The sequence below is a fragment of the Pelodiscus sinensis genome, chromosome 3, assembly GCF_052426305.1.
Source record: "Pelodiscus sinensis isolate ZL-2025 chromosome 3, ASM5242630v1, whole genome shotgun sequence".
Classification (NCBI taxonomy): Eukaryota; Metazoa; Chordata; order Testudines; family Trionychidae; genus Pelodiscus; species Pelodiscus sinensis.
The window spans coordinates 2,784,037-2,803,510 of NC_143054.1; the positions used below are offsets into that span (position 1 = coordinate 2,784,037).

General features: G+C 59.4%; 1 protein-coding gene across 1 annotated transcript; it reads left to right on the forward strand.

Annotated features, from left to right (window-relative positions):
• The first annotated feature begins 13,648 nt into the window (after window positions 1–13,648).
• UCN (urocortin) lies at window positions 13,649–14,027 on the forward strand. The gene has a single exon (XM_089776906.1). The coding sequence runs from the start codon at window positions 13,663–13,665 to the stop codon at window positions 13,981–13,983; it is 321 nt and encodes a 106-aa protein (XP_089633032.1). The 5' UTR covers window positions 13,649–13,662; the 3' UTR covers window positions 13,984–14,027.
• The last annotated feature ends 5,447 nt before the right edge of the window (window positions 14,028–19,474 follow it).

Consider the following 19,474-nt stretch of genomic DNA (forward strand, 5'->3'; position numbering starts at 1 on the left):
GCTGTCTGTATTGTGTGTGTGACGTAGTGGGGGTACTTGCTGGGCTGTGGTGACCCCTGCTGTCTGGAGCAAGACCCAGCAGGGAAAACCTCGCTAGGCAGAGGTAAGGCCAAACTGGTTGAACCAGTGGCCAGACACCCCCCATGGAGAGGAACAAAGGAAGGTGGAATGCTGCCCGGACTGGGGGGCAGGGCTGCAAGGGAATTGAGTTAGTTACTGTCTGGGAGGATGGAGGAGACAGCCTAGGGAGAGGAGCTGGAGTTTAGGGGCCCAGTCTCCCCCCAACTCAAGGGGGCCTGAGGCCTCCTAGCCCCGCTCTGTGACCAGACTACATCTGTGCTATGCTGTATCCTGGAGAGGCAATAAACTTCCTCTATTCCACCGGCTGTTTGTGCCATTTCGGGGTGCAGGAGACGGGGAACCCCCAACGCGCCGTCACAGTGTGATGTTGCTGGGCTGGGTAGGCTGAGGAGAGGGGACTGAGAGCAGGGAAGGGGGTTCAGGGCCCGTGAGCCCTTCCCCCCAAGAGGAATAAGGCTGCCTGTGCTAACATCACTCCTATGCTGCTCTGTGTCCCTGAGAACCAATCAAACTTTCTGCTCTACTGGCCGGCAGAGAGCCACATCTGGCTGCGGATGGGGGTGCAGGGTCGGGGGCTCCCCGACTCACCGTCACCGTCACAAACGTGCGAAATGCAAGTACAAAGTCAATGTCACAACTTCACACCCACTCATGATGCCTGCACACAAAACCTGTAAACACGATCGGTGAATCATCAGCTGTCCACAGACACCTCACTTGGCCCACTTCATACAGGGGTTGGAGCAAACATAGAATAGCAGTTGCAACAGTGATTGGTACATTCGGATTACAGTCCAATAAGGTCGCCCCCCCCTCGTGTACATACGGACACAGCCTTTGTTCTGGGACACATTTACACCTGTTTGATTAACAGCCACACTGGGGTAGAGCAAAGGTCAGCCCAGCCCAGGGTCCTGTCTGCCCACAGTGGCCAATGCCAGATGCCCCAGAGGGAGGGAACAGAACCGGGAATCACAAAATGACCCATCTCCCGTCACCCATTCCTAGCATCCGGCAAACAGAATTTTAGGGACACCAGCCCTGCCCTTTCCTGGCTAATAGCCAATGATGACCCTGTCCTCCAGTAACCTATTTTTGTGTGTGCATTATTATATTCCAGGCCTTCACAACATCCTCTGGCAGGGAGTTCCACAGGTTGACTGCACACTGTGTGAAGAAAATCTTCCTTTGGTTTGTTTTAAACCTGCTGCCTATTACCATTGGGTGACTCCTGGTTCTTGTGTTATGAGAATGAGTAAATAAGACTTCCTTATCTGCTTTCTCTGTACCAGGCAGGATTTCATAGACCTCTATGATAGCCTCCCGCCTCTTAGGTATCTCTTTTCCAAGCTGAAAAGTCCCAGTCTTATTAATCTCGCCTCTTAGGAAAGCTGTTCCATACCCCTGATTATTTTCCTTGACCTTGGCCGTACTTTTTTCAGTTCTAATTTATCCTTTTTGAGACGGGGTGAACAGCCCTACACTCAGCGTTCGAGGTGTGGGCGTTCCATGGCGTTATACGGCGGCATCGTGATATTTTCTGTCTAATTAATTATCCCTTTCTTAATGGTTCCCACATGCTGTTGGCTTTTCGGACAGCAGCTGCCCATGGAGTGGCTGTTGTCAGAGAACTAGCCACAGTGACTCCAAGATCTCTCTGGAGTGGTCCCAGCTGATCTAGATCCCAGCGTTGTATGTGGACAGTTGGGCTCTGTCTACACTCACGGCTTTTTGCGTCAGAAGTATGCAAATGAGGCTAAGGGTGGAATATGGCCAAGCCTCATTTGCATACCTAATGAGTCGCCATTTTTGCAGAAGAGGTTCTTGCACCAGAAGGCGCTGTCTACACGGCCCCTTCTTCCGCAAGAAAACCCCTCTTGTGCAATGCCCTTATGCCAATTATTTTCAGGCGTAACGGCGTTGCACAAGAGGGTTTTCTTGCGCAAGAAGGGGCAGCGGAGATGGCTCCTTCTGGCGCAAGAGCCTCTTCTGCAAAAATGACGGCTCATTAGGTATGCAAATGAGGCTCGGCGATATTCCACGCTTAGCCTCATTTGCATACTTCTGCTGCAAGAAGCTGCGAGTGTAGACATAGCCTTGGGGTTAGGGTTCCCAATTGCAGTACTTGGCGTTTATCGACACCGACTTTCCTCGCCAGTCACCCAGTCTTGGGCGAGCCCTTTGAAGCGCTTCGCAGTCGGCTTTGGGCTCCGCTCTCTTCAGCGGTTTTGTATCATCGGCACATGTTGCCACCTCCCTGTCGAGCCCTTTCTCCAGATCACTCACGAGAGGCGAGCAGGACAGGGCCCAACACGGACCCCAGGGGAGCCCTGCCGTTGCCTCTTTCCACCGGGGTGTCCTGCCCTTTGCTTCTTGTCTTCCGATCCGCCACTGAGCCGGGAGGGGACCTTGCCGCTTATCCCACGGCAGCGCAGGAGCCTTTGGCGAGGGTCCTGGCCGAAGACGCGCTGAACGTCCCCGTTGCATTGTCTGCCCCTGCTCCACAGGCGTGCGGGTCCCCTCAGAGAACACCAGTAGCTCGGTGAGGCCGGATTCCCTTCGCCAAACCCTGTGGGCTCTTCCCCACAAATCACAGTCCTCAGCGTGTCTGAGCATTCGGGTTTTTACCCAGTTTCAATCAGTTGGGGCAGGAGTCAGGCTTGCCGGCCTGCGGTGGCCAGCGTCGCCTCGGGCGCCTGCTTTATTAGCCGATGTCACAGAGCTGCCCACGGTCAGCTGGACGGGCTGAGGGACGGGACAGGTTACACTCCACCCCGAGCAGCTCTGACGTGTTACACCTGGGATCCGTCCCGACCTGGGATCTGTCCCAACTCTGGGCTGGTACCGTGAGGTCCTGGGCACTTCATTACAGTTTCTGTTCTCAGCACCCCTCGACTCACACCTCGGCTGCCTCCAATTTATCGAGTGGACTAACTCCCCGCGGGTCCGTGACCTGGCCTCTTCGCTCTGCCCCACTCCCTCAGGCATTGTGTCATCCGCAAGCTTTAGCAGGGACGATGCTGTTTGCTTCCAGGTCCCTGACAAGTGACTTTGCAAGAGCTTAGGGCCAAGAACCATCCTGGCAGGACCACTCTGGGAATACAGCTACGTGCTGATGGTTTCCCACTCTCATTCACACCGTGAGGCCTGTCAATAACCCACCTTTCCAGCCATTGACTGCGGGCCGTATTCAGGTGACATCCGTCTCGCTTGTTAATCAGTACTGTGAAGGACCAAGTGTCACGGTACTGGATTTTGAGGGAAGCAGCCAGATCACTGCTGTACCCATGGGGGGGTGTTGGCCCCAAAAATGGTATAAAAGGGGCCCATGTGGGGTGTTGAATAGAAGCTTACTGTCTGCTAATCCTATGTACGCTGTTCATGTGAGTGTATAATGCCTGTGTGTGGAGTTAGGAATCTGTAATCTGTGTGGATACTGAATATTTCTCTGCATGTGGTTGAGCATTGGGCAGAGCCCGGCCTATGGACATGCTAATTAGCGAGGCCCTGTGGAACAATGGCACTCAATGGGCCAAGGACACACCTCGGGAATGGTGACCGACACCTAAGGGCTACCAGCAGGGAACACAGGGATAGGCTGTGGGCCAGGTGACCTGCTGCAGCCAAGAAGAGACCAGGAAGGATGTATAAAGAGGCCATGTGGTCTACTCCATCTTGGTACTCAGCTCAGCACTTCATCCCAGAGGCAGCAATGCAGGGATAGAAGAGCCAGAAAGAACTGTGGACCCATCCTGATCCTAGGATGCTCAACAAGGACTTTTAAGCCAGCAGCTGTAACATCTCTGCTAGAGCCTGCATCGAGAACTGGGAGATTCGATGCATGTAACGTACTATCCTTTAACAACCTTTCTCTCATGCTTTTCTTTCTTGTAGTAATAAACCTTTAGATGTTAGATGCTAAAGGATTGGCTCAGCGTGATTTGTGGGAAAGATCCAGAGGGTAAATTGACCAGGGATCTGTGGCTGGTTTCTTGGAACCGGACAGAACTTGTTCGGGGTAGGTGGGATTGGGTGCTAGGACCCCCCACCTGTGTATGAAGCCCGGGGCCATCTGGGGCACGGATATTGCTGGGGTGTCGGAGGGGTTTTGCTCGTGAGGCTTCAGGCAGGCAGCTGAAGTGCTCTGTGGGACTGGTTTGTGGCCTGTTTGGAGAGGTCACCAGTCTGGGGGCTGTAAGGAGCCCCGGATTTGAGCAATTCGCCCTGAGCGGACGCCCTCAGCTGTGCCCAGACTCAGCCCGGTCCGTCACACCAAGTCAAATGACTCTCGGAAGGGAGGCTGTTCCAGCATCACCCTGTTCGTCATCCACCAAACCCATCGTCTCATCTTGAGAAGGCTGCCAGGTTAGTTTGCCAGGATCTAGTTTCCACGACCTCATGTCGATTTGCCCAATTTACATCTCCCTCGTTATTAATCAAGTCACATTGGAGCTGCTCCATTCTCTTGTCCAGAAACAGCGTCTGTAATTAAACATTTCATTGACTCATAGACTCATGGAACACTAGAGCTGGAAGGGCCCTCGAGAGGTCATCGAGTCCAGTCCCCTGCCCTCGCGGTTAAACACCAATGGTTCTCAGCGGGGGCCATATAGCTCCCCACAGTTTACTTCTAAGGGGCCACATGGAAAAAACAGAACATTAGGGGGCCACAGTAAGTTTCTGAGGGGGCCACCCAAACTCAACTGCCAGGCGTATGATGACTGAGGCTCAGAAGGGGGCCGTGAGCAAAAAAAGGCTGCGAAACACAGGTCTAGAGCATCCTTGGCAGGCGTCTGTCCAACCTGCTCTTCAATATCTCCAGAGCTGGAGGTTCCACACCCTCCCCAGGCAACTCATTCCAGTGTTTCACCCCCTGACAGGTAGGGAGTTTTCTCTGATGTCCAACCTCAACCTCCCTTGCTGCACTTTAAGCCCATTGCTTCTTGTCCTGTCCTCAGAGGCCAAGATGAACAAGTTTTCTCCCTCCTCCTTGTGACACCCTTTTAGATACTTGAAAGCTGCTCTCCTGTCCCCCCTCAGTCTTCTCCTTTCCAGACTAAACAAGCCCATTTTCTTCAGCCTTGCCTCATAGCTCTCTAGAGCAGTGGTCCCCAACGCGGTGCCCGCGGGCGCCATGGCGCCCGCCGGGGCATTTGTGTGCGCCTGCCGACAACCTGGGCCAGCCCCGCCTGTGGCGCACGGGAGGCGCCGGCCCCAGGCGCGCGACACACACCGGCGCCAGGTGCGCAGTGCTCGGGCGGCCCCAGCCCTGGGGCACATGCGGGCGCTCGGGTACGCGGTGCTCGACTGGCGCTGGTGCCAGCCCCAGGCACGCGACTCAGGTGGCAGCGCCAGCCCCGGACCCACGGCACAAGGCACTCGAGCGGCCCCAGCCCCGGCCCTGGGGCACATGCCGGCGCCGGGTGCAAGGGCATCCCCGTCCCCTGGCGTGCTCCCGGATGCATGGCCCCGCCCCCGGCGCGTGAGTGGCCCCACCTCCCAGGTGCCCAGCGCAAGTGGCCGCATTTCCCGGGCGCCCAGGAGCCTCTAAAGGTTGGGGACCACTGCTCTAAACCTTTCATCGTTCTTGTTGCTCTTCTCTGGACCTTCTCCAGTTTCTCCACATCTTTCTTGAAACATGGCGCCCAGAACTGGACACAAGACTCCAACAGAGGCCTAACCAGCGCAGAGCAGAGCAGAAGAATGACTCCTCGTGTCTGGCTCACAACACTCCTGTTCATGCCCCCAGAATCAGGTTTGCTTTTTTTGCAACAGCATCTCACTGTTGACTCCTATTTAGCTTGTGGTCCACTGACCCCCTAGATCCCTTTCTGCAGGGCTCCTCCCTAGACAGTCGCTTCCCATTCGATGTGTGTGAAACTGATTGTTCTTTCCTAATTGGAGCATTTTGCATTTGTCCTTGTTAAACTTCATCCTATTGACCTCAGCCCATTTCTCCAGTTTCTCCAGATCAGTTTGAATTTTGACCCTATTTTCCAAAGCACTCGCAACCCCTCCCAGCTTGGGATCATCTGCAAACTTAATAAGCGTCCTCTCTATGCCGATATCTTAATGTCAAGTATCAGAGGGGTCGCCGTGTCAGTCTGAATCTGCAAAAGCAGCGAGGAGTCCTGTGGCACCTTAGAGACTAACTGAAATGTTGGAGCAGAAGCTTTCATGGGCAATGACCCACTTCGTCAGATGCATGTGATATCTAAATGGTTATTGACGATATTGAACAGAACCGGCCACAAAACAGACCCCTACGGAACCCCATTTGTTTTGCCCTTCCAGCATGACTGTGAACCATCAATAACTACTCTCTGAGAATAGTTATCCATCCAGTTATGCACCCCCCTTACAGTAGCCTTGACTAGGTTGTAGTTCCCTCGTTTATTCATGAGAAGATCGTGCGAGACCTTGTCAAATGCCTTACTAAAGTCTAGGTATACCACATCCACCGCTTCTCCCTTCTCCACAAGGCTTGTTATCCTGTCAAAGAAAGTTACCAGATTGGTTTGACAGGGTTTGTTCTTTACAAATCTGCCATACTATCCTGTAGCTGTTTTCAGACGGATTCCTGCATTGTTTGCTGCGTTATCTTTCCTGGCACAGAAGTTAAGCTGACTGACGTGTCCTTAGTTTCCTGGCTTGTCCTCATTTCTTTTTTTTATAGACGGGCACTAGATTTGGCCTTTTCCAGTCTTCTGGAATCTCTCCCATCTTCCATGACCTTTCAAAGAGAATAGCTAATGGCTCAAATATCTCTTAAATCAGCTCCTTGAGTATTGTAGGAGGCATTTAATCAGGGCCTGGGGACTTGAAGACCTCTCTTGGCTAAGTAATTGTTAACTTCTTCTTTTCCTATTTTAACGGCTGAACCTACCCTATTGCCACTAGCGTTCACTGTGCTAGGAGTCCAACCCCCACCAACCCTCTTCATGAAAACGGAAATGAAGATGTTATTTAGCACTTTTGCCCTTTCCATATTTTTTGTTTTTATTTTCTCTTCCTCCCTGAGACTACCCTGTCCTTCATCGTCCTCTTGCTTCTAATATATTTGTAGAATGTCTTCGTGTTACCCTTTATGTCTCTAGCTAGATTGAGCTCATTTTGTGCTTTCTCCTTTCTAATCTTGCCCCTGCATATCTGTGCTGTTTGTTTATATTCATCCTTTTTAATTTGAACTCATTTCTACTTTTTATACGACTCCTTTTTTAATTTTAGACCATAGCGTCCTAGAACACTAGGACTGGAAGAGACCTCGGGAGGTCATCGAGTCCAGTCCCCTGCCCTCACGGCAGGACCAAGCACCATCTGGACCATCCCTGACAGGTGTCTGTCCAACCTGCCCTTAGATATCTCCAGTGATGAAGATTCCACAACCTCCCAAGGCAATTTATTCCAGTGTCTCACCACCCTGACAGGTAGGAAGTTTTTCCTAATGTCCAACCTAAACCTCCCTTGCTGCAGTTTAAGCCCATTGCTTCTTGTCCTGTCCTCAGAGACCAAGGAGAACAATTTTTCTCCTCCCTTCCTGTGACACTTTTTTAGGTACTTGAAAGCTGCTCTCATGTCCCCTCTCAGTCTTCTCCTTTCCAAACTAAACAAGCCCAGTTCTTTCAGTCTTCCCTCCTAGCTCATGTTTTCCTCCAAAGCACTTGCAACCCCTCCCAGCTTGGTATCATCTGCACACTTAATAAAACAACGAGGAGTCCTGTGGCACCTTATAGACTAACAGAGTCATTGGAGCATAAGCTTTCGTGGGCAAAGATCCACTTTGTCAGATGCATCTGAGGAAGTGGGTCTTTGTCCACAAAAGCTCATGCTCCAATGACTCTGTTAGTCTATAAGGTGCCACAGGACTTCTCATCGTTCTTGCAGATTCAGACTAACATGGCTTTCCCTCCGACACTCAATAAGTGTCCTCTCTATGCCATCATCTAAATAATTGATGAAAATATTGAACAGAACTGGTCCCAAAACAGACCCCTGCACAACCCCACTTGTTCTGCCCTTCCAGCAGGATTATGAACCATTAATAACTACTCTCTGGGAATGGTTATCCAGCCAGTTATGCACCCACCTTATAGTAGTCCCATCTAAGTTGTATTTGCCTAGTTTATTTATAAGAATATCATGCAAGACTGTATCAAATGCCTTACTAAAGTCTAGGTATACTTCGTCCACCGCTTCTCCCTTATCCGCAAGACTTGTTATCCTAGCAAAGAAAGCTATCAGATTGGTTTGACATGATTTGTTCTGTACAAATCCATGCTGGCTGTTACCTGTCACCTTATTTTCTTCCAGGTGTTTGCAGATGATTTCCTTAATTACCTGCTCCATTATCTTCCCTGGCACAGACGTTAAACTGACTGGTCTGTAGGTTCCGGGGTTGTTCTTATTTCCCTTTGTATAGATGGGGAGTAGATTTGCCCTTTTCCAGTTTTCTGGAATCTCTCCTCTCTTCCAAGACTTTTCAAAGATCATAGCTAGAGGCTCAGATACCTCCTCTATCAGCTCCTTGAGTATTCTAGGATGCATTTCGTCAGGACCTGGTGACTTGCAGACATCTAACTTTTCTAAGTGATTTTTAACTTGTTCTTTTTTGATCTTCTAAACCTACCCCATCATGTAAGATCTCATAGTTAAGCCAGGGTGTTCTCTTGCCATATGTCATATCTTTCCTACGCAACAGAATAGCTTGCTTTTGAGCCCTTAATTATGTCTCTTTGAAAAACTGCCAACTCTCCTCAGTTGTTTTACCCCCTTAGTCTTGCTTCCCATGGGATCTTTCCTACCAGCTCTCTGAGTTCACTAAAATCTGCCTTCCTGAAATCCATTGTCTCTATTTTGCTGTTCTCCCTTCTACCCATCCTTAGAATCATGAACTCTCTGATTTCATGGTCACGTTCACGCAAACTGCCTTCCACTTTCAAACTCTCAACCAGCTCCTCCCTGTTTGTTAAAATCAAATCAAGAACAGCCTCCCTCCTACTAGCTTTCTCAGTCTCCTGAAATAAAACATCGTCTCCAGTGTCAGTCCAAGAACATGTTGGGCAATCAGTGCTCTACAGTGTTCATTTCCCAATAGATGTCTGGATAGTGGACGTCCCCCATCACCACCAAGGTTTCTTCTTTGGATAGTTTTGTGAGTTGTTTTTAAAAAAGCCTCCTCTAGCTCTTCTGCCTGGCTAAGTGGTCTGTAAAAGACCCCTAGTATGCCATCACAGTCCTCAGGGCTCTGAGACGTATTGAAAATCAGTATTAACGGCATTGTGATCTCCCTGGCCAGCCCTTTTAAAACTCTTGGAGGCAAATTATCCAGACTTGCTGATTTAAACATTTCTAACTTTATTATCTTCTGTTTAACACCCCCCGAGATATTAGAGTAATGGAAAAAGACTTATCACCACACAATGAGACTAAATAATCCATTTCCTCCCAAAATACAGAACAGAAATATTTAATGAACATTTTTGCCATTTCTGTAGTATTTTTCATATTGCTACTATTCCATCAAGTTATCATAGACTCACAGGACTGGAAGGGATATCAAGCGGCCAGTGTTTGGATTCTTTTTGTTTCTAATATATTTTAAAAACTCCTCATTGTTTTTAATGCTGTTGTCCATAGACGTCTTTTGTCCCTGGACTTCCCTTATCAATTTTCTACAATTATTAACTTCTGAATTATATTTAGTAATATCATTTCCCCCTTTGTTCTATTTGTTATACATATAAAGAACTTATCTACTTCATTTTTTTAGCTCTGTTAGTTTCTTGCTCTTCACAATGTCCTCTGGCAAGGAGTTCCACAGGTTGACTCTGCATTGTGTGAAAACATACTTCCTTTTGTTTGTTTGAAAACTGCTGCCTATTCATTTCATTGGGTGAACGCTAGTTTTTGTGTTAGGAGAAGGGGTAAACAACACTTCTTTAGTCACTTTCTCCACACTAGTCATGGTGTTATAGACTTCAATCAGCCCCTCCTTTACTCGCTCCTTTTCTAAACTGACGAGTCTCAGTCTTATTCTCTCTCTTCATACGGAAGCGGTTCCATACCCATAATCATTTTTACTGCCTGTTTCTGAACTTTTTTCAGATTTTTTAAATGGGGTGACCACATCTGCTCTAGCTGTGACGTAGTGGGGAGGGGGGTCTGCTCTGTAACCTGGGGTTCCCCCATGCTGGGCTGTGCGATTCCCATGGACTCACCCACATGTGGCTTGGCTCAGACACCCAGTCCCAGCCGGGGCAGAGAACAAGGCTCTTCCCAGGGAGAGACAAAGGGAGGGAGGTGGAGATGCCACCTGGCTGGGGACAGGGCCTGGGAGCTGGGCAGCTTTTGGCTGGAAAACCATGGAGAGAAGAGACTAAGCCGAGTGCTGGGAGTTCAGGGGCCTAGGCATCCCTGCCCCGAGGGGTCTAGGGCTGCCAGCCCCTGACTCCTTATGTCCACACCACGTCTGTGCTGGGCTGTGTCCCGGAGAAGCAATAACCCCTCTGTTCTACTGGCTGGCAGAGTCTCATCTTGCTATAGACGGGGTGCAGGATGGGGGGTCCCCGACGCGCCCCCACAGTAGCAAACCATGTATTTATATAGAGGCAATATGATGTTTTCTGTCGACTTCTCTCGCCCTCCCGGATTGATTCCTAATGCTGGTTGCTTTGCTGACTGAGGGGCCGTGGGCAGAGAACTAGCCACAGGGCCTCCCAGCTCTCTCGCGAGTGGGACCAGCTTGATCAGTCCCCAGCGTTTCTTAGGTGCAGTCCGGATTGTTTTCCAATGTGCGTTACTGTGAAACGACACTGACGTTCAGCTGCCCAGGCACCCGGATCCCCGTCTGCACCAACACGGCCTTCTTCGGGGGTGCTGGATCGTGGCTTTTGGGGGGGGCCTCAGATGGTGGTTCTGCATGATTCAGGGCTGGGCTGTGGGAGGTGCACCATGGTGAGGGATGGGCTGTCCTGGGGGTGGGGGTGAGCTGTGGGGGGGTCAGGATGAGCTGTTGGGGGGGTGCTGGGCTATGTGGGATTGGGATGGGCTGTGTGGGGCTGGGATAGGCTGTGTGGGATGGACTGTGAGGGATGGGCTATGGGGTTCAGGATGGGCTGTGGGAGGATGGGCTATGTGGGGTTGGAATGGGCTATGGGCGGAAGTGTTGTGGGGGGTCAGGATGGGTTACGGGGGGAATGTGTTGTGGGGGGATGGGCTGCGGGGGGTCGGGCTGTGCTGTGTGGGGGGATGGGCTGCGGGGGGTCGGGATGTGCTGTGTGGGGGGATGGGCTGTGGGGGGTCGGGATGTGCTGTGTGGGGGGATGGGCTGCGGGGGGTCGGGATGTGCTGTGTGGGGGGATGGGCTGCGGGGGGTCGGGATGTGCTGTGTGGGGGGATGGGCTGTGGGGGGTCGGGATGTGCTGTGTGGGGGGATGGGCTGTGGGGGATCGGGATGTGCTGTGTGGGGGGATGGGCTGTGGGGGGTCGGGATGTGCTGTGTGGGGGGATGGGCTGCGGGGGGTCGGGATGTGCTGTGTGGGGGGATGGGCTGTGGGGGATCGGGATGTGCTGTGTGGGGGGATGGGCTGTGGGGGGTCGGGATGTGCTGTGTGGGGGGATGGGCTGTGGGGGGTCGGGATGTGCTGTGTGGGGGGATGGGCTGTGGGGGATCGGGATGTGCTGTGTGGGGGGATGGGCTGTGGGGGGTCGGGATGTGCTGTGTGGGGGGATGGGCTGCGGGGGGTCGGGATGGGCCGTATTGCTTGGCAGGAGGCCCTGGGTCATGTTTCCCTTGTCAGGGGCGTACCTCTGTCACCCCCCAGACACCCCATGCTGCCCCTGGCCATGCAGGGCGGAGGAGGGGTGCTCTGGAGCTGCCTGGCAGGCACCCGGCCCACTCGGCACAGCCCCTGCAGCCTGTGGGTGCTGGGCAGGAGCCCAAGGGATGCGTGTGGTTTGCCAGTCCCGGAGCGTGGTGCGGCCGCCTCCTCTGTGCCAGTGCAGGGGAGACCCGGTGCCGTGCAGCCCCCATGGCCGCTGGCCAGTGCCTGGCCCAGCCGGTGCCAGCTCCGTGGAGCAGGGGCCCAGGCCCAGGCTGCTTCTTGGCCACTGCCTGGCTGATTTGGCTGGGCCCAGGGTGTGTCAGCCCCAGGCCTGCTGGGACAGGAGCCCAGGACCTCCCGGGGGGGGGGGGAGTGCTGCGGGCAGACGGCTGGGGGATATTTTGCCAACCAGCAGCGATCCCTGGGGTGCTGCCTGTGGGGGGGTCTCTCCCGCCAGGGCTTGGGGGCAGGGGCACCCTACAGCTGCTCAGTACCCAGCCCCCCCCAGGGGCCCTGCGTGTCATCAGGCCTTGTGGGCACAGACACATTCGCTGGGCTCCCGGCTGGCCCAGTGTCCTGTGGCTGCGTGGGAGGGTGTGAGCCCCTCCAAAGGACCCCCCCACCCACTCCCGCCCTGAGCCATTGCTCTCTGCTACGGCTTCACTGGTGCTGCTGCTGAGTGGGCGGAGCCACAGAGCCTCCTGGCCCCGGCCTCGGCTCAGGTCTTGGTCTTCCAGACTCCAGTGGCGGGGAGTTCCGCCCGTCTCAGCCCTGGCGTGGAGCAGGGTCTCCCCCTCTCCCTTCGCCCCCCTGCGAGCGGCAGGGCCTCGTGGTCTGAGGCCGGGAGAACAGACGCGCCCTCCCCTCCCAGCCCTGGCCTCCCTGAGCCGCCCCCCAGGGACGCTGTTTGCCCCGGGCGGCCTGGCCGAGCCCCGGGAGCGCCTGGCTTGGAGCTGTCCGCGGTGCTGAGCGGCCCCAGCGCGTCCGGCCACCAGCACCATGGACAGCAACACGCGCCGCGCCCTGGCCCGCAGGGCCTCCCGCGATGGGGGCAGCGAGGAGGCGGCTATGGGGCAGCGAGGGGTGGCTATGGGGCAGCGAAGGGGCGGCTATGGGGCAGCGAGGGGTGGCTGTGGGGCAGCGGCTGGGGGGCGAGATGGCTATGAGTGGGGGAGGCTTTCCGGCCGCTGCGCTGCGCCCGGCAGGCTGCTCAGCATCTGAAAATAGAGCGCAGGGAGCGCAGAGACGCAGGGGCTGGGTCCGGGCCAGAAAACCCCTCCGTGAGCCAAGGCGCTCGGTCCCCCAGCCCGGGGGCTCCGCTCGCGCCCGACCCGGGCAGGCTCGCTTGATGCCGGCGCTGCGGGCCGGTCCGAGGGCTGGGGGCGCCCACCCGGCCGGTCCCGGCGCTGGCCCCGGGACTCCCCCTCCCAGGCCGGACCCTGGCTCGCTCCATCTCTAATCAGTTCATGTCCGAGCTGACGTCAATGAAGTTCCCGGCTCTATATAAACATCCCGCGAGCCGCCGGCTCAGCGCGCGCACGGGACGGACCGGACCGGACTCACCCCGCACGGCACGACTCGGTGAGGCCGCCGGGGGGGCCCTGCGCAGGGCGGGGGCCTCGGCGGGGCGCGCAGCCGGGGCGGGAAATGGGGCTTGGCGAGGCGCGCAGCCGGGGCGAGGCGCGCAGCGGGGCGCGGGGCTCTGCTCGGCCCACGGTCACCTCCCGTCTCTCTCCGCAGGTCCCGGACCGTCCCCGGCATGAGGCGGGCGCTGCTGACCGCTCTGCTGGCCTCGCTGCTGCTTTGCCCGCCGCGCCCCGCGGCCGCCTGCCCCGCCGGGCCGCGCAGCTGCGCCGAGGCCGCGCCCCGCCCGAGCCGGTCCCTGCTCCCGGAGCCGGCCCCGGCACTGGGCGCCCTGCGGCCCCTGGACGGTCTGGCGCGGGCGCGGCGAGAGGAGCCGCCGCTTTCCATCGACCTGACCTTCCACCTGCTGCGCCACATGCTGGACGTTGCGCGGGCGCAGAGCCAACGCGCGCAGGCCGAGCAGAACCGGCTCATCTTCGACTCGGTGGGCAAGTGAGGCACGTGCGCGGGGCCGCTGCGCCGGCCCGCCCCCCGGCCCCGCGCGACCTCCGCACCCCTCCCCACGCACCCCACGCAGCGCCCCGCGCCCCTCGCCGCCCCAGGAACCAGCGCCAGGGCGCAGCTGAGCGCTGCGATTTTCTAATAAAATGTCTTGGGACAAGCGCCGAGTCTGTGCGTCTGTGGGGGGGGGGGGGGCAGGTCTGGGTGGGGTCGGGGTGTCTCTTGGGGTGGTCGGAGGGCGGGTTGCACCCCGTGCCCTGCCTCAGAGTAAGTATTGGGGGGCCCTGACTGTCTCGGGGAGCAGAGACCTGCAGGAGCCCTGGTGGCCCACCTGCTGCTGCCCCGGGGGGCCAAGAGGGGAGGGGCCCTGGGCCGCGAGTTCAGCCCCCAATGGGCCAGGGGCATGGCGGAGGGGTTGCCCCCCTGCAAAGTCTCTGTCACAGGACTCGGGTGCCCATGCGCCCTCTGCTGGCTACAGACATCAGGTAAAACGGCTCCTACCAGGGGCCTGGCAGCCTCGGTGGGTCCCAGAAGGGTCGCCCCTTAACCTCCACCCCCCCATGGGTTGGAGCGAGCTGAGTGGCGATCGCTCCATGCTGGGCAGCCCGAAGACTCAAGGGGCGGATGACTGAGCCCCTGGTAACCGGGATGGGGCAACCGATCGGACCAGCCCCCCTGCCCAGCTCTCGCCCTGGCTGGGCCCATGAGGGACCCACCTCTCCTGGGACTTGGAGTGCCCCAAGGTTCGGTGCTAGGGCCGGTTTTGTTCAACATCTTTATGAATGATCTGGAGGAGGGGATGGGTTGCACCCTCACCCAAGTTTTCAGATGACACTAAGCTGGGGGAGAGGGATACGCTGGAGGGCAGGGAAGGGTCCAGAGTGACCTGGACAGATTAGAGGACTGGGCCAAAAGAAACCTGATGAGGTTCAACAAGGGCAAGTGCAGAGTCCTGCCCTTGGGAGGAAGAATCCCAAACATTGTTACAGGCTGGGGACTAACTGGCTAAGTAGCAGTTCTGCAGAAAAGGACCTGGGGGTTACAGTGGATGAGAAGCTGGAGATGAGTCACCAGGGCGCCCTTGTAGCCAAGAAGGCTAATGGCATATTAGGGGGCATTAAGAGGAGCATTGCCAGCAGATCCAGAGAAGTCAGACCCTTTATTTGGCTCTGGTGAGGCCACATCTGGAGTATTGTGTCCAGTTCTGGGCTCCCCACTACAGACAGGATGAGGGCGCATTGGAGAGGGGCCTGCGGGGGGCAACCAAAATGACGCGGGGGCTGGAGCACATGACCTATGAGGCGAGGCTGAGGGATTTGGGTTTGTTCAGTCTGCAGAAGAGCAGAGCGAGGGGGGATTTGATGCAGCCTCCAGCTCCCTGCCGGGGCTCCAGAGAGGCTGGTCTCAGTGGGAGCAGAACCAGGAACAATGGTTTCAAGTTGCGGGGACGGGGGGGGGGGGGGGGTCTAGGTTGGAGATCAGGACAAAGGATTCCCCTAGGCGGGGGGGAAGCCCTGGGCTGGGTTCCCTGGGGAGGGGGGAGTCTCCATCCCTAGGGGTGTTTCATTCCCGGCTGCACCAAGCCCTGGCCGGGATGGTTGAGTTGGGTGGGTCCTGCTTTGGGCAGGGGCTGGACTCGATGCCTCCTGAGGTCTCTCCCAGCTCTAGGATTCTATGACTTGGCCTGGCGGGTTCTCAAGGCCGCAGGCAGGGTCCCAGCCCCTCTGCAGCTCTTGGGGGGGCCCCACCAGCCCAGGGGCCCAGCAGCCTTTCGGCCGGGCGGCGGGAGGGGGGACAGAGAGATGAGCCGCTTCCAGCTGTGGGCAGGCGGGGGCTGACCTGGCCCGTGTTTTCCCAGAGGTCACCTCGTCCCTGTGGCCCCCGGCCCCGCCCCCTGGGGCTGGAAGCGGTTCGTCCCTTCCTGCCCGCAGGGGCCACAAGGCCGCGCCCGCTCCAGGCTGCTGCTGGCCACCAGCCTCTCGTCCCTGCACCGCGCGGGCAGGAAGGGGTTAAGCCCCGGGGATGCCTGGAGCAGGGCCAGGGATCCTGGCTGCAGGGGCGGCTCAGTGGAGAGATGGGGGCGGGGAAGGACAGAGCAGCCCCACTGCCTGGGGCAGGAGCTCGGGTGGGGGGGGGCAGCGTGTGAAGTGGGAAACAGCTTCCTCCGGCCCAGACTCTGCTCCGTGGGAGCCTTTCCCCGGCCAGCTGTGTGGGCCTGGCCCTGCGCTGGGGGCCAGGGCGGAGCAGTGGGGTGGGGGGGCACAGCAGGGAGAGGCCAGTGAGAGGGGGGCATGTGGCAGGCAGATGGTGGGCAGCACCGGTGACACATGCCCAGCTGCCAGCGGCCTGCGCTCCCCAGGCACCGCGGTGATGGGGCGCAGAGGGTGAAGGGGGATGCTGGCTGGAGGTGGGACACTTGGGATCGGAGGAGCAGGAGGCCTGGGCTGGACACAGGGGACTCTGTCATGGGGATGGAGGTGTGGGGGGACTGGGCGTAGGGTGCTGGGGGTCGGAGGAGCAGGGGGCTGGGCTGGACACTGTCATGGGGACGGAGGGGCGGGGGGCCGCTGGGGGTCGGAGGAGCAGGGGGGCTGGGCTGGACACTGTCGTGGGGACGGAGGGGCAGGGGGCCGCTGGGGGTCGGAGGAGCAGGGGGCTGGGCTGGACACTGTCGTGGGGACGGAGGGGTGCTGAGGGTCGGAGGAGCAGGGGGGCTGGGCTGGACACTGTCGTGGGGACGGAGGGGCGGGGGGGCGCTGGGGGTCGGAGGAGCAGGGGGCTGGGCTGGACACTGTCGTGGGGCGGGGGGGCTGGGAGCGCTGGGCAGTGCAGGGAAATGGGCCGTTGGCCCAACCAGCCGCCCTGTGAAACCCGCCTGCCAGCAGCCTGCCCAGGGCCCTCCTGCGTGGCCCAGGAACCCCTGGGCGCCGTGGGGCTGGGCCGGTGCCCGGTGCCGGGCGGGGGAGGCTGCGTGGGCCAGGAGTCCCTGAGCACCGTGGGGCTGGGCCGGTGCCCGGTGCTGGGCGGGGGAGGCTGCGTGGGCCAGGAGTCCCTGAGCGCCGTGGGGCTGGGCGGGTGCCCGGTGCCGGGTGGGGGAGGCCGCGTGGGCCAGGAGTCCCTGGGCGCCGTGGGGCTGGGCGGGTGCCCGGTGCCGGGCGGGGGAGGCCGCGTGGGCCAGGAGTCCCTGAGCGCCGTGGGGCTGGGCCGGTGCCCGGTGCCGGGCGGGGGAGGCCGCGTGGGCCAGGAGTCCCTGAGCGCCGTGGGGCTGGGCCGGTGCCCGGTGCCGGGCGGGGGAGGCTGCGTGGGCCAGGAGTCCCTGAGCGCCGTGGGGCTGGGCCGGTGCCCGGTGCCGGGCGGGGGAGGCCGCGTGGGCCAGGAGTCCCTGGGTGCCGTGGGGCTGGGCCGGTGCCCGGTGCCGGGCGGGGGAGGCCGTGTGGGCCAGGAGTCCCTGGGCGCCGTGGGGCTGGGCCGGTGCCCGGTGCCGGGCGGGGGAGGGCCAGCGCTGGGCCCTGGGGGTGCTGGCAGGCGCGTGGTGTCCCAGCCTGTTGCCCCCCGGCCTGCCCAGGCCCCAGGCTCCTCTCAGGCCCTTGCAAGCGGCTCCAGCCCAGCTCCTGCAGCTCGAGGGCCCGGCCCTGGGGGCCTAGCGCCCAGCCTGGCCCCAGGACGCAGCGGCCGCTCGGGGTCGACGCCTGCACTTGGCTGGCGGAAGCAGTGGGGTGGGGGCAGGGCATCTCGGCCCCCCATGGGGGAGCTGGGAGAGGCCCCCCCACCTCGCCGGCGGCGTCAGAGCCGGGCCCCGGAGCCCACGGCTGCGCCCCGTGTGCCGAGCGAGGGCTGGCGCGTGCGTCACGGGGCGGGGGTCAGGTTTGCAGAGCTGGCGTTGGCTGTGGCTCCAGCGCCCGGCTCTAATTGCTCCCGGCCCCCACTGCCGCCCCCCCCCAGCCCTGTTTGCTCATGGCTGCTGAGGAAATTGCCTGAGACCTGCACCTGCCCCATGCCGGCAAGGGGCAGCCGGCGGAGCTGGGGCTCTGTGCTGGCCCCCTCCCTCACGCAGCGTCCTCACAGCTCCTCCCCACGGCAGAGCCTCCGCCCCACAGCCAGATGCAGCCGGGCGCCCCGGGGGCAACGCCAGGGCCCTGTGCCCAGCAGCGTGTGCCGGGGGGCAGGACGGGCCCGTCTCGGGAGCCCAGCGCAGGGCCAGGCAGGGAGCAGCGCAGCAGGGGGCGCTCTCCCCCCAGGCGGGGCTGGCTTAGGGGAGCACTGGGGGCAGGGTGGGGGGCACTGAGGTGCTCTCCCATGGCAGGCAGTTGGTGCTGCGAAGCGCTAGGGGACGCTGTGGGGCAGCGAGTGGAGTGGGGGGTGCTCCCGCCTGGCAGGCAGGGCACCACTGGCGGGCGCTGTGGGGCAGGGAGTGGGGCGGGGGGGCACTGGGGTGCTGTGCAGTGCTGCCCTGGCAGAGGTGTGGCATCGGGGCTCACAAGACTTGCCGGTGGCCCGGGGGGGGCTGCAGCGAGGGCCCCCCCAGTCTGTGACCAGGGCTCCATGGGATGCCGCCTGATGAGCTTTGGAGCTGAAGCAGATGATGACGCAATGGGGTGATCCTGCGCCCCCCCCGTGGTGTCAGCTGAGCCCCCCCCAGCCAGTGACACAGGCAGATTTTTCACACGCTTTTAACAAAATTACAAACAAAATCCATTACTCTTGGCACATAGAAAACCTGCAGGAAGGGGAGCCAGGAACGTGGCAGGGACTTGGCGGGGGCCCGGGGGGGGGCAGGAATGCAGCAGGGACCTGGCGGGCGGGGGGAGGATGGCAGGGACTCAGCCCTGCAGGAACGGACACCAGGAGGAACGAGGGGAGTTGGCCCAGGGCTGGAAACAGGGTCACCGCCCAAGGTGGGGAAGGGGCCAGGAACGTGGGGTGTCGGGCGGAGGGGGGGAAGGGGGAATGCGGGGTGTTGGGCAGAGGGGGGGAATGGGCTGGGAACATGGGGTGTTGGGCGAAGGGGGGGAAGGGGGAATGCGGGGTGTTGGGCAGAGGGGGGGAAGGGGCCGGGAACGCGGGGTGTCAGGCGGAGGAGGGGAAGGGGGACCGTGGGGTGTTGGGCAGAGGGGGGAAGGGGGAACACGGGCTGTCGGGCGGAGGGGGGAAGGGGGAACGCGGGGTGTCAGGCAGAGAGGGGGAAGGGGGAACGCGGGGTGTAGGGTGGAGGGGGGGAAGGGGGACCGTGGGGTGTCAGGCGGAGGGGGGAAGGGGCCGGGAATGCAGGGTGTCGGGCGGAGGGGGGAAGGGGGACAGCGGGGTGTCAGGCGGAGGAGGGGAAGGGGGACCGCGGGGTGTCGGGCGGAGGGGGGGAAGGGGGACAGCGGGGTGTCAGGCGGAGGGGGGAAGGGAGACCGCGGGGTGTCTGGGTGGGAGGGGGGGAAGGGGGACAGCGGGGTGTCAGGCGGAGGAGGGGAAGGGGGACCGCGGGGTGTCGGGCGGAG